This window comes from Podarcis muralis, chromosome 10 (genome assembly GCF_964188315.1).
Source record: "Podarcis muralis chromosome 10, rPodMur119.hap1.1, whole genome shotgun sequence".
In the NCBI taxonomy this organism is placed as follows: Eukaryota; Metazoa; Chordata; class Lepidosauria; order Squamata; family Lacertidae; genus Podarcis; species Podarcis muralis.
In genome coordinates this window covers 24,897,889-24,912,420 of record NC_135664.1, presented here as the reverse complement: position 1 = coordinate 24,912,420, position 14,532 = coordinate 24,897,889, and the positions used below count along the sequence as shown (strand labels likewise).

General features: G+C 39.6%; 1 protein-coding gene across 2 annotated transcripts; it reads right to left on the bottom strand.

Annotated features, from left to right (window-relative positions):
* Positions 1-580: 580 nt before the first annotated feature.
* On the bottom strand, positions 581-13,449 carry TMEM168 (transmembrane protein 168). Of its 2 annotated transcripts, XM_028745493.2 has the most exons (6): positions 12,403-13,449; positions 11,698-11,814; positions 9,342-10,608; positions 8,429-8,571; positions 6,819-7,093; positions 581-4,200 (listed from the first exon to the last, which is right to left on the bottom strand). In XM_028745493.2, the coding sequence occupies exons 3-6, from the start codon at positions 10,476-10,478 to the stop codon at positions 3,653-3,655; spliced, it is 2,103 nt and encodes a 700-aa protein (XP_028601326.1). In that variant the 5' UTR covers positions 10,479-10,608; positions 11,698-11,814; positions 12,403-13,449; the 3' UTR covers positions 581-3,652. The 2 variants fall into 2 exon arrangements, with proteins under 2 accessions (XP_028601326.1, XP_028601325.1); XM_028745492.2 differs by lacking the exon at positions 11,698-11,814.
* Between the last annotated feature and the right edge of the window lie 1,083 nt (positions 13,450-14,532).

The window sequence follows — 14,532 nt, the reverse complement described above, 5'->3', positions numbered from 1 at the left end:
CTTAATACCTTGGTTTTAGTGATACACTGATTTGATACTTTTTCTATTGTGGATTTCCACATTTATGATTTGAATATAGTATTTTGACATTTTTGTAAGCTGCCGTGGAATTTAATCATGAAGGGTGGTATATCAACATTTTCACCTGCACCCGCTGAAATGAGATTCACATGAGGTCCCCCTCCTGTGTACTAGGATTTAGTTTCATTTTCAAAGGATCCTGGTTTGTCATATACAAACCAGGGATTGTGTGATTTAAAACTTAACTCTGGTCAGTTTCTAAGCAAACCAACTTCAAACAAAGCTAGCTTGTTTAATTAGCCGGTGCTTATTTTAAACCAGTCTACAAACAAGGATTCATTGAAAGTGAAACTAAATGCTAGCAAAGTCCATGAGCTAGGCAGGGTTTCCTAAACTTGGGTCTCCAGCTGTTTTTGGACTACAAATCCCATCATCCCTAGCTAGCAGATCAGTCGTGCACATAATGCAAAACCACGGTTTTAGCAGTAAGTGCAAACCAGCCTTTTCTCTAGCTGTCTCATTCCCAGGTAGAAAATAAAGGTCAGGTCATTCATGAATGTTACTTTCAGTCAATCTTATTGTGGTTTTTATTTTGAATATAACAAATAATAAAACAAACAAAAAGACCATGAAACTGAATACCTGAAAAGGTAACTGAATGTAGAACTTGAGAAATCAAAATTTAAAAAGAAGCATACAAAAAAGCCACATATATTTAAACGATCCCTTTGTAGAACAAATTCAATTTAAAAAAACCTGAGTGGTACCAATGGGAAAAAAAATAAGAGTAATGTTATCCATTTGCTGCCAATAAACTCCTTTAACACTCTGGTTTAGCTCAATGTTAGTGAGATTAATCCAAAGGAAGCACAATGTATCCAACAGAAATGTTTCATTTTCAATGTTGAGAAAGTTTCAAAGCACTGCTAAAGAAATTAGAAAAGATGAAAGTGCAATTGTATGAGAAAGGAAATGGCTTCCTCCTTTTGCCGAGATCATTTATCTGCTTTTCAATTAGATGAAAACTATTTGGAGACATGAACATTTACATGTTCTAGGAAATGTGAAGTATAAAATGAAATGTAAAGAGCCAAGCTAGTCTCTGCACAGAACCATGTCATTCTCAAACAATATCAAAAGAATCACACAAAATGTTGGGTGTCAGTAAATCATTTACTTTCTAGTTTGTTCACTCCATTCAGCATAATGTGATGTAGGTTGTTGGAAACTATTAATCTGGAATCAAATAGGACATTTCAGCTGAAGCTGCACTTGAAAATAGAAACCCAGTAACACTTTGTCAGGGTAGGAATATTCTCCTTGAATTCATCTGGGCCTGCTTACATGTCTAATAAATGTCATATATTGGTCACAAGTCATTCAACTTGTTCAATGTCTTCCTTTGCCTCAAATTCTGACATCCCTCAGTTAACTGTGCACACGTTTCATTTCATTTTGGAATAAACAGCACTCCCTCACTTTTGATCATACTTCCATCCCAGAATAATAGTCGTGGGAGAAGGGGCCCCTGATATTTGTTACTATTTGTGCCGGACAAACCTACAGTTGATCTCACCAGCATCTCTTCATTATCTCTCTGTGCAAACATCTAGTTTAGGAACATAGGTATCTGCAGGTTATTACTGCCATTGGGATAGGCTATGCAAGAGAAGAAATTGCTACCAATAAGTTCAGGAATCTGTAATACCATGATCTATGTGAGAGAAAGGTTTGTTTAGTGCAGAAATATTATTAAATGGCTGTTTTCAGCAAATGTTCTATGGCAAATTGCCTGGATATGTGAATTGCTCTTAATGCATTAAATAGTGCATACTTGTTTTGCAGTGCTTGACAGGTAGCTAAAAATAATATAACTTTCCCTTAAAAAAGTTAATGTAAGAATTTGGATGTGTAGTCACGTTTATACATACCCACTACCATCCTTGCCTTGGGCTGCATATATGCTATACCTTTAAAGCACATTTGAAGCACATTTCCCCCCTCAAAGATTCTAGGCACTGTAGTTTGTTAATGGTTGCTTGAAATTGTAACTGTGAGGACTAAACTATGGCAGCCTATAATTCTTTGAAGTGGAACATGTGTTTCAAATGTGCTTTCAAGGCACTGTGTGTCTCAGTATGTGTTCTTTCATGAAGCAGAGTTTTGATATAATTTGATAGATGACAGAGAAACTTGACACTTGAACTTCCACATGGAAAGTAAACGTGTGGGGGTGTGATACTAGTTTACAGGGATTTTAGTTTTAAGATCTGGCAGTTCTAGCGAAGTGATAAAATTATTTGTGGATGATAGCTTTTATTTAAATGAATAGAATGAGCCAAAATCCAACAGCTGGAAATATTCAAAAGGCAGTTACAGTACTCATATCATCTCTCTCCTATGAGCACCTTTTTCAACCCCTTCCAGTTTTGCAATTTAAAATGATTAAGGCCAGATTTTGAAGCCTCAAAGAGGCAAGAACATATATTCTTTTCCACAAACAGCCTTTTGTGTTCCCTTACATAAAGAAAGAAAATGTGCTTCAGTCTGAGGAGAGAAATAGATTTCAGGAGATCGTTACCACCTGATTAATATAAGTGAAGACAACAAAGCTGGTCTGATACCAAGCGAACTTTGTTGAATTCAACAATAGTGAATTCAAGGCCCTGCCTATCTTTGTATCCTTTTTAAGTGAGGCCATTACAAACTCTGATGAAGATATTAACTATGATATCCAAGATGAAACATGATGGCTTGGATCCAGATTTTGTTACTGCAGAAGTGGAGTTCTACAGGGGGTGTTCCACTGGTAGAAAGTGGGGAATATTTTTGCTGAGCTTCCTTTTCCTGTAGCCCTTTGCATCCTCAAAAAACCTGTGCCAGAGCATTGGAAGGAATTCTAAATCTGTAATACCATGATCTATTGGAGAGAACAGCTTCTGAACTGGATCAAAAGCCTTCCACTGATGGAAGGAGTCTTTCTGCTTATGGATGGCTAAGATTTGGGTTCAACCTCATGCCTTGCCATCGAAGAATACTGCTGACATCAATGAAAGTTGTTTCCATATATGCATCTTGTAAGGTTGCTGTTCTAAGTACATGGAATTCCAATAAAAAAGGCTATCAAACTTACATTCACTTAAGCATTCCTGGACTGCTACTAGCTTCCTGACATAGTTCTTTGCTTTGTTTTAATTTCAGTTCATTGTTATTTCTGGAAGCCTGAAATTTATCAAAGCAACGTATGATCCTAATTACTTCCTTTTATATATGAGTGCCAAGTGGTGTGCTGAGAACACATCAGGAATTTAACAGTAAAAAGCATGGAAACTGTGCCAATTTAAATCAATTTGTGCAAGTGTGCAGACAAACCAGTCTCTCAAGGACATGGTCATGTTTCATAACTTTCATGGAATTCAGATTCAGCTCAGTAACAATTAACACTTTTGCTGCTTTTTGTTTTCTAATGAGGTTTCTAAACCCTTTGCAAATACTTTAGTTGCTCGGGACAATGAGCAAAGGGAATACAGCTACAAAAGTAGCAAAGTTTCTTCAAACAGTAAACTGTTAAAAATAAAAATCAGTCATATTTTCTATGAGTTCCCAGTTCTTATCATCTTTGGTTCTTAAATTAAGATCTGACGAGTTTGAAGCCTTGTCCTGTGTCCAAAACTGTGGGAAGAAACCAATTCATCTTAAATCTTTTCAAACACCTAAAGCAAGCTTTGCAAACCCAAAAGATATTAAGACCACAGAACCAGTTTGCCAGATGAATCAGTGGGTAAGTGATGCGTGGGAAATATATCATCCAGTGTTTGGCAACATCACTTTCACTTGGCAAGTGCAATGTGTAGTCACTCCACCGCTTTGACACGCCATACATGGCTTTCACAGTACGCCCTTTTTCAAACCAGCTGATGTCGTTGTCAGGATTACAGTTGTATTCAACCCATTCTCTAGTAAAATCACCAAGGTGCGGGAGGTCTGACTCTTCTGTGTCTACCACTTTGGCCAGTTCTGCTCCTTGAACTGCAACATACTGGTCGCTGACTTTTCTTACTTCTTTAACCCACGGCTGAGAGTTCTCACAGTCCAACAGTATAATAAGCCGTGAACAAAAAGAGCCATTCTTTTCTCGCCACCATTCTATGAGTGTGTCGAGCCGTAATGCATCACCACCTGCGGGGAAACCAGAAATATAATTGTTACTGAAAATGAAACATTCACATGGGAGCTTAGCTTCTAACACAGCAGGTTAGGATGTAAAATACTTGCGGAACACATTTCCACAATGTTCTCCTATTCAGATCAATTTCTAGACTGATTGCATATGAAAAGGGTGCTGTGCACACTGGATTGAAGCTGTGAATGCTAGTGAATAGAGGACCCAAGCTATCAACTGTGACAAAAATAATAATTAAAAGAATAATTACCTGTTTGGGCCCAGAAACTGAAAATATCCCTCCAATCCTTGCACCTATGGTTAATTCTGATCATAGCTGAGAAATTCATGCTTTTGGCACTAACTTCATAAATGCATTCAGGAACCACTTAAAAACTCACTTCTGCTTAGCTTTTTAATCCCTTGCAAATGTCTAAAAACTGTGACCCTTCACTAAAAGTCCATGCATCTAAAATGAGCAAGATGCCTTCGGCATGACCAGGTTTCCATGCTCTTGCTAGGAATTTTCATTTTGATCCGCAAAGCAGCAGCATGATATATAACCAGAAGTAACTGGAGCAGCCACCCTAACTCTTAAGTAGCAGAAGTGCCACTTGTGGGAGCAGCTGACTTTTAATTAGGAGAGATGTTGCCCTAGGGCTTTCATCAGTTCTTTTAGGAACGGTGATAAAAGAAGAAAAACAAAACAAAACAAAACTCTGAACTCCTCGGTTGCACTAGTCTAGAAAAATGGTCAGCTTCCAGTATAATTTTCTTATTTCATTAATTCACAAAGTGCTACCACATTGTTTAAGAAACAATGCATGTACTTTTGTAAACCAAGAAAATATGTAATAAAAATTATTATTTTTTTAAAAGGATTCCAGTAATTCATTTGTAATGAACAAAATAAATGGCAAATCTCCCTTTGTTTGTGCATTTCGGGAACTGACTGAATGCTATCGAGTAATATTGCTAAAATAGAGATGTTCTGGGGTCTCTCCAATAATAGTTTCAAAATCCAGAAAGAACACTGCTGATTATATTCAGTAGAGTTTCTGGGCCTAAGTAAGGAAACACTACTTGAAAAGCACACATGTCCCCCCCCCCCATAAAATCACGTGCTGTGATCAGAATCTTTAAATAAACTGTCCACATACTTCTCTTAACACAATATAGCTACTTCCTGCTTTCTCTATTTGCTCCATACAAATGCTATAATTCTAAGCAGAATACATGCACATTTGAAGAGGTGGCAGTTAAGCAGGCAGTTCCAGTAATACAGACAAAGCTTTACTGCCCAAGCCTTGACACTGCGTTCAGTCAGTGAACTCAACTTTCCAAGCTGTTTTGCTGCTCATGGTTTATTTATGACTACTTAGTAGTTTATTTTACACACCACTGTTAAACTACCAAGTCTCCAACAATGAAATAACATCATTAGACAAGTCCCATACAGTAAACCTTCCTTAAAGATGTCATTAGAGTCCTAAGTCTATGCTGCTCTGCTACACAGAGTTATTCCTCAGAGGATCCTGTTCATATTTGAATACTAACTGGATGTTTAGATTTTCATTCTCACCAATTTTTTTTAATCTTCTCCAGAGGTAGGAGACTCGATACACTGTCTTGAATCCAAAGAACTGGGCATGAGCTGAAATTCTCTTACCTCCCCTCTCCTGCAGGATACATGCCATTAATGACTGCATGTTCTACCTAGCACAGGATATCAAGGACTGATAAAAGTGGCACACAATATCAGCCACACTTCAGTTCTGAATTCTGGTTGTATTCAAAAAGCAGGGATAGGCTGTATGCTATGGTTTTCACTGTGAGAGCTAAGTAAACTGATCACAATCAATCTGTCACTAGTGCCCCTTTCCTCCTTCTGATTATGCCATATTTTCTTTAATGCAAATTTTGTGAAGTGCCTAAATACAAGCTTCGCATATGACTGTCAAGGAACTTCTTCCTGTTCCTCCGTTACCACTTTCTCTTGACATTTTGTTTATAACTGCTCCCAACTTTGTGTTAAGCCTCTTCAGATAACAGCAGCAGCATGGAGTGCTTTTAGTCAGCTACAACTAACTGAAATTGAGGCAATAATCTTGCACTCCTTTGCAATTTCCAGTTTTGACTATTGTATAACAGACACTAGCTTAGATTCTTCAGTTATACTACTGCAGTCCCATTTCCATTAATGCATCTGCAAAGGTGGAATAGTATAAAATTGGGGAAAACCCAGAAATAATACAACATGAAAGAAGAGCAAATAACATCTCACTCCAAGCTGTTTGTGCTGGTTTTGTAGTCTGGAAACTCTTCTAAGAAACTAATAAGGGCAAAATTCAAAATATTGTGGTGTTTTGAATGAATATGCACCTTCCACGGCAACTTTTGAAAAGGTGTAATAATTAGTTAAGATTGCATATGAAAATTTCTAACACTTTATAAATCAAATGCACAAATGAGATTTTAAAACCCTTTTCTACTCCCTCTCCCTTTGACCTACTCATAGTATTTATGATTCAAATGGATTATTAATTTCATAAATATCAGGTTATCTAATCTTAAGACTTAAATATTCTTAAAGACAAAGAAATCAGAATTATGAAAAGCTTCAAACGTAGAATACCTGCAAGTGCCCATTCTCCAGTGCTGTGAGAATGGCCACTGTAATATAACACATAGGTATCATGTCTGGGTCCATCAGGGGTCCGAAGTTCAAGAAAAGATTTTAACTTAGAATGAAGGGTGTCAAAAGAAATTCCACTTGTTGAATAATCGCAGCCGTAAGTCTCTATCATATGATATGCAAAAAACCTTTGGATGGCATTAAGCATGCCAGTGGATCTCAAATTTAGCTCTTGTACATGCTCAGGTGGAAGCAGTGTTGCTTGGCCATCAGGACTAGAAAAAACAAAGGGGAGAGAAGAAGAAAAAGGGAGAAATTAGCTTTTGTCATTAATGGAAGTTACTCCTGTGTTACGTTGTTCACTACCCACAGCTGAGCTTTGAACCACTTCACCACTGTGCGGACTTACTTAGTTTAATTTAGAATGTTCAGTTACAAGTGTCTTAAAACAAGTCTCTAAATCACTGAGAAGATCTGTACTACTTAAACAGTTCTCGTTTAGGTGGTAAATAATCCTCTATTACCACCTATCAATTTAATTAGCTGTCTGATACATTCTTAATTAGCTTAACTGGTCTTATAAACAGAGTTTGGGAGGTGATCACCCACCCTGTGCTCCACAACCATGATCTTTACCCATCCTCTTCTTCCACATGTTCACTCCAACAGCAACCCCCATTCCACAAAGATGAGGTTGCACAGCACAGCGCACACAGATGGATGCAGCTTTATCCTTCTGTCTCCCCTACAAATGCAGAACTGAAGTCCCTCAGCAGGGTCTCCAGGACAGAGCATGGCCTCGTCATTTGCCCGGGGGCGTTACACCATTTATTCTTCTCCCTGCCCTACAAAAACCCCTCTCTCTTTGTTCTCATAAAGTTTAGTGTATTTTCTTATTAACAAATGTTAAGGAGGAAAGGCAGACAAATCATTACATCCACACATATAGTGGCTTGGCTCCTAACTATACTCCTGCCAGCAAGCATGAGGAACCCTATGTTTCCCCATGCCCTCTGGAAATCTGCTCCTATGCACTCTGAAAATTTGCTCCAGAGGGTTGGGTGAACTTCCAGAACATGATGGGGGTACTTGCAAAAAATTCCTTCCGCCAGTGGACCCTCCAGTGGATTTAAATCCCTTCTTTTCACAGAGGGCACCTGAGGAGCTAAGTCAATATATTTAACTTTTCAGAGTACCATTAGGACAAAAGACGGGTGTGTGTGTGTGTATGTGTGTGTGTGTGAAGTTAATCCAAATTTAAGTCAACAAATTAGTATTTAGTACAGTGGTACCTCTGGTTACGTACTTAATTCGTTCTGGAGGTCCGTTCTTAACCTGAAACTGTTCTTAACCTGAAGCACCACTTTAGCTAATGGGGCCTCCCGCTGCGCCACCGTCGTGCGATTTCTGTTCTTATCCTGAAGCAAAGTTCTTAACCCGAGGTACTATTTCTGGGTTGGCGGAGTCTGTAACCTGAAGCATATGTAACCTGAAGTGTATGTAACCCGAGGTACCACTGTATTTAGTTGGTGAGGGAGAGACTGAAGTTGGTCTAATAACTTCACCTAATAAGATGCCTGCATTAACTGTTGACTTGTAAGGCATAATACCTGCAGAAATTGGTAGGAATCACAACTGCATAGCCAACACATGTTCCTCCCAAACAGTTGCCCAGTTCATGAAATAGTCCATGAGCCATGGATTCTAGTGGCAAGACAATCAGAAACACACTCATGAAGATTCCATTGAATTTCTAAAATAAAAACAAATGCAATCATTAGCTATATTATAGCAATTAGCACATATAAATGAAAAATCTGTAATTCACAAATTTTCCTTAGCAACCCTACTGTAAATAGTTCAGTATATAAACTGTAGTGCTAACAAGATTACTGTGTGGAAGTATATAATGGATTGCATGAGGCAACATGAAAACAGCCTTGAAAATAGCAAAATATATTGATTTATTGTTGCTTATTGGAAAGCTTACATGCTACCTTTCCAGTTCTAAAATGAAATATTCATGGTAGCAAAAAAGGTAGCATTGCAAACGTATTGTGGGATAGTTAAGAATGAACATATTTAACTTCCCCCACCAAGGCTGCAATTAATTTCTATATGGAGAAATGAAGGGCTCTTGTGTGTGCACTCTAAAATAAAACTAGCTTCCAAACTATCATACAAATTGTCATTTATTTTATGTTGAGCATAAAGTAACATCATCTGGTGTCTTCATTCCATTGCTGTAAACTGGCCACATTTTGCAGTTCATCTAAGCCACTGTGGAACAAAATAATGATGATGATGATAATAATAATAATAATAATAATAATAATAATAATAATAATAATAATAGTAATTGTGTTATTTATATGCCACCCATCTGATTGAGTTGCTTGTTTGGTATGTTCAGGGACTCTACTACACATCAGATGCAGTAACTTGCTACATGCCATGAATTTTGATACAAAATCCCCCCATTCTAAGAGCAACAGAAGAGGATGTAAAACCATTATAACATACCTGCCAACATACAGTACCCAAAACTGCTGTTGAAAGAAGGCTAAAAAATACAAGTTGCTCTGAAATTAAACAAAAATGACGCATTCCTTTTGATGCCATAACTCTGTCAAGGCTGTTGTTCTCTGTCCTGTGTGTATAATATATTTTGTGACAGTCATTTAATTTTGTATGAAATCCCCAGAGAGTTATAAGAAATATGATGTGGCAGACCATCCAGAAAATTCCAAAAATGGAAAAGCCAGGTATCACAAAATACCAGACATCCAAATCGCCTAGTTTCAGGGCTGAAAGAATGAAATAAATAAGTTCGATAAGGCCAACAAAAATGACTGAAAATCTCCGGCATACTCTACCACGATACAAATAGGGTTTCCAACGTTCTGTAACTGAAAGTCCACTGAAGTAAATGTCAAGAAGAGGATCCGTTATTAGACAGCTGAAAAAGCATCCCAAGGCAAATGGGTTCGTTGGTATGAGTAGGGATGGAAAAAATAACCAAGAGGAAAGGACTCCAAAGATTACCAAATTTGGAATTGCCAGGAAAGACTTCATCCGTAAGTCGATAATCAGCATTGCCAAAGCCACCACCAACAAGATAATACTCATGGATTTTTTGACCAGCATGGTTGTGCTGGCAATTGCAAATCCAACCAGCTCAAGAAATTCAACTGTTGTCAGCAAAGTTGGTCGATGATGAATACAGCCACATATCCTCTGCACGAAAGCAAACAATATTCTTATGATTATGGAAGACAGCAGCAAATATTTGGTTGCCGCTTCTTTCACATCATTTTTAAAAGAATCATTATCAAGAAAACAGAGAAGGCCAAGTAAAAATCCAAACCAAAGATTAGAGAGACTTAAACTTGCTGCTTCCATTGAAAAATAGTAATAAAGTATACTGGCAATTCCAAGAACAAAAAGTCCCAGGATAAAAATTACAAGTATTAATGCATCTGCTGTCTGCTCCCACCTGACATAAAGGCCCATACATATTGCAACCAATAAATTAATTCTGGCTAAATAGCCCAGATACCGGACAGATGAGTGCATGTTCACTTCTCGGTTCGCCTCATCTAGTCTTGTCATTGCTGCATAGAGACAGTGGCTAACACAGTAACGCAATGATCTACACATGTAAGCTGACTCGTAGTGATTGCATCCAGTTCACAGGAAATAACTGTTTGAATTTCCTCCAATAAACGTGAAGCAAAAGCAGCCTCCTGTAGCGTTGCTTCATCAATAACTGCCAGGGATTACTGACATACTGAAAGAAAAAGAAAAAACCACATTAACTTCAAGTTACACATTTTAAACAAGTTTACAGATAAAGCAAATAGGCATGTTTATATAGTTATTATCAGCATTCAAATACTTAATATTCTAATTTCGGTATGATACATTAACAGTAGTGCAGATCATATGTAAATCTTGTTTAAAAATATGTGCTCACAAGTGGCACCTGCTTTAGATTCTGAATATACAAAATTCCATGTTTTAAACATTACAGGAATATAAAGTTGAACAGCCAAGTTGGTCTGAATGAACCAACATGTCTTTTGCCAGAAACTGAAGCCTCTTTCAGTCCGATGGGCTTTTAATGTTTTACACCTAATTTTAATGTTGAGTGCAACACACACACACACACACACACACACAACCCTTCCTGCTATTAGGTTTATGTATTGTTTTATATTTGTTTTATTTATCAGATTTCACCATAAGATCCTAGGGCAAGTTACAACAATATACATTTATTATAAAAATGAACAAAACCATCACAATAAAAATAAGTAAAACCATTCCAAATGAACACTCTTTGAAGTTAAGATATACAGTATGGTGGAATCACCTCTTTTGCTGAAAGCATATGCTTTCAGCAAAAGAGGTGGTTCCACCATACAATATATCTTAACTTCAAAGAGGTGCATCTCCAGCATGCAGTGAAAGCAGTATCATGAAGATGCTAGACTCACCTTTGTGGTGAGATTTATATTGATTTCCCCTCCTTTTGTTTGCCTTTGAATTTTTAAATGCATGGATCACTCAAGAGCTCAACTGGGCGGCAGATTTTTTTTTTTTTTTAAGGTAAATAATGTAAATCTGCGTAACTCCCCCTTTACTGTTAAAAGTGCACACCTTGGCAGGCATGGGGCAAACTTCGGTTCTCAAGATGTTTTCGCCTACAACTCCCATCACCCCTCGCTAACAGGACCAGTGGTCAGGGATGATGGGAACTGTAGTCCAAAACATCTGGCGGGCCGAAGTTTGCCTATGCCTGCCTTGGAGTTGTGATATCATGCCAAACACGCTCCCCCCCCCCCCCGCATTCCTCTTTCTTCGTTGAACACCGAACCTGAGAAAGAATTCCGAAGACTTCGACAGCTCCATTTTTGGAAATTTTCTAGAGGGAGCTTCGCTATTGTTGCTTCCTGAGTTCTAAAAGACCTGGAGAAGAGCCCCCGTTTCAAACCTGAAAAGAAGAGGGGAATACTTCCTTCCTGAGGTTTTTTTTTTTTTTAAGTGACGTCGCGCCAGGTGCGCTGGGATGCAGGGCAAGCTGGGCGCGTCTACGCGGCGTCTGATTGGCTCCCTGGCTGCCCCGGAGGAGCAAGGCGAGTTCCTCTGTATTCACCCAACTTTCTTTCCCTTCCCTGTCTTGCAGGCCTCTTTCCAAAAGTCTGCGCTAGTTCAGGAACCGCTTGTGGGGCGGGGGGCGGACCTTGGGGGGAGAAACCTATCACAAGGCCCGGACTGGATAGATAGACAGACAGACAGACAGACAGACAAGAGAAGCGCCTTCCTTTCAGCAAACGGCCGGGGGGGGGGGGGAGAGAAGAACCGCCCCCCCACCTGCCCAACCGCCACTTGTAGCCGAGGCTGGGCAAAGGCGCCGCTCACTTCTGAGGGGACGCCCCCCCCCCACCAAAGTGTGAGGGAGGGGAGGCCGAAACCTCTAGTCTTTGCCCCTGACACCCTACTCCGCCTCGCCTCCTCGGGCCCCATTTACAACCGGGTGCCCCCCACCCCTCCCCGGCTGCCCCTTCACAGCTTAACTCACCAGCCGCCGCCGCTCACTCCGAAAAGTTCTCCTCCCGCCGCCATTTTGACGCTTCCTCCCCTGCCTGCCGCGGGTACGGGGAGCGCGAGGGCTCAAAAAGGCGACGCGTCCGGAGGGCGTTCGGGCGGGCAAGGCTGCTGACAGAGAAGGAATCCCGGGCGCCGGAGTAGCTTCTGAGCTGAGCGGCGTCGCTTTCCCACCCGCAGCCAACGGAGGAGTTCGCCTCTGTGGGCCCCCTTTTCCAGACGTCGCTTACAAGCCCTCGAGAAGATTGCATGGGGGGAGACACGCCCTGGCCGTGTTTGCTTTTTCACAGGCGTCTCCCGCTGCAAAGGGAGGCGTCGTTGTCCTGGGCTGGCAGCGGGCGGAGTGGCTCCCCCAGCACGGTCCCCAGCCTGGTCAAAAAGGGGCTTTCGGTAAGACGTCGTTGGCCTCTGGGCATGGGCAGAGTGGCTTCCAACTTGCTGAGGTGCTGCAAAGCTCAGAAGGTTGCCGTCAAAGGAAGAGAAGGGCTTCTCCAGTTCATCTGGAGAAGTTTCCCAAACTGGGATCTCCAGCTGATTTCGTAATACAGTTCCCATCATCCATGACCACTGGTCCTGCTGGATAGGGATGGTGAGAATTGTAGTCCGGAAGCAGCTGGAGACCCGAGTCTGGGAAACCGTGATCTAGAGGCTATATAGGTGGGCAGGCTGGCCCAAGACATTTGGAAGCCAAGGGTGGATATTGCTTGAATGTAACTTAACTGAGCACCAAGAGCCTTGGGCTACTTGGTCTGCACACCCTGGTGGAAAAGAGGCCACCTCTCACACAAGCCAAACGAAATAATCTATGGCATGTTCCAGCCAACCAAAACGGTATTATCACATGTACACACATTCGATCTTAACAAGTATGTTGCTGTCATAACAATGGCCAATGCTGGGCATAGGCAGTATAAATGCTTAAAAATTCAACTAATTTTGGAAAAGATGATTTGTTTACATTGGGTGCGAACAGTATTTATAGGTGAGATATCTGAAGAACACCTCTGTTTAATTCTATACCTATAATTCTATACCTATAAGTGGTAGCGGCCTTAATTTGGTGCATCAAAGACCAAACAAAGGGCTTTAGTAAAATTGGTGCCGGAAGTTGCTTTGTTGTTTGATATCTGTTGTTGCTATTTAAGTTGCACAAGTTACAGGCCAGTAATTGCAAGCTTTAAAAAGGGGGAATGATTAAGATTGTGAAAGTGGCAAGTTAAAACAATTCTCAAAATATTTCATTCTAAACAATTCATTGTAAATAGGAACGCAAACTCAGTGGTAAGCGTCAGTGATGAATTAATATGTTCTACGACTTTTTTTGGAAATAAATGAATGCACAAAGAGTGCTAAATATTTTTATCTGCTATATATGAACCAAAATATATTACAAGTGGATAAGACTTAATTTCTAAGTGAGTGTGTAATGATTGATATGGGTAATATACATGTTATTTTACATTCTAAACTAAAAATTATAAAGTTTCCTACAGTTGATGTTTAAACATTATTTAAATCAGGTATATTAAAAATAAATTGGTGGGACCAGAGCAAGGCATTATTGGGTTGATGAAGTAGGCCCTTTTTCTCAGTTCTGAATACCTCTAAAACATTTCTGAAGATTATGTATAAAATCTGGTATAAATATACGGATTATTATGGTTTGTGATAAAATGCTGCACTCACACTGTATACTTTGCAACAAGTTACTCATTGCAGTAGTGTCCTCATACATAAGCCAAGAGCAAACTGGGCAATATAGCACACACCAAGCAATACTCAAAAGCTGTTTGCGTACCTTCTTTTAATGTGTTCACAAAAAAACTTAAATGAAATGAAAACACAAATGCAATTTTTTTGTGCTACACATTCTTCCTTGCGTTGACCTGGATTCCTTTATTATTGTTAACCCTAAAACTCCCCAGATTTACACAGCTTTCTCTGTGAATCTTTCTAGTGAGATTCCAGTAACAAGTCCATTTAAAATAAAATGTGCCTGCAAATATTACTTGGGGGTGGTTAATTGCTCCAAAAGATTTGTTCACATTAGGGCAATTGGGAAAATAATAAAGTGATTCCTCTACTGAAGGATCCACAACACGTT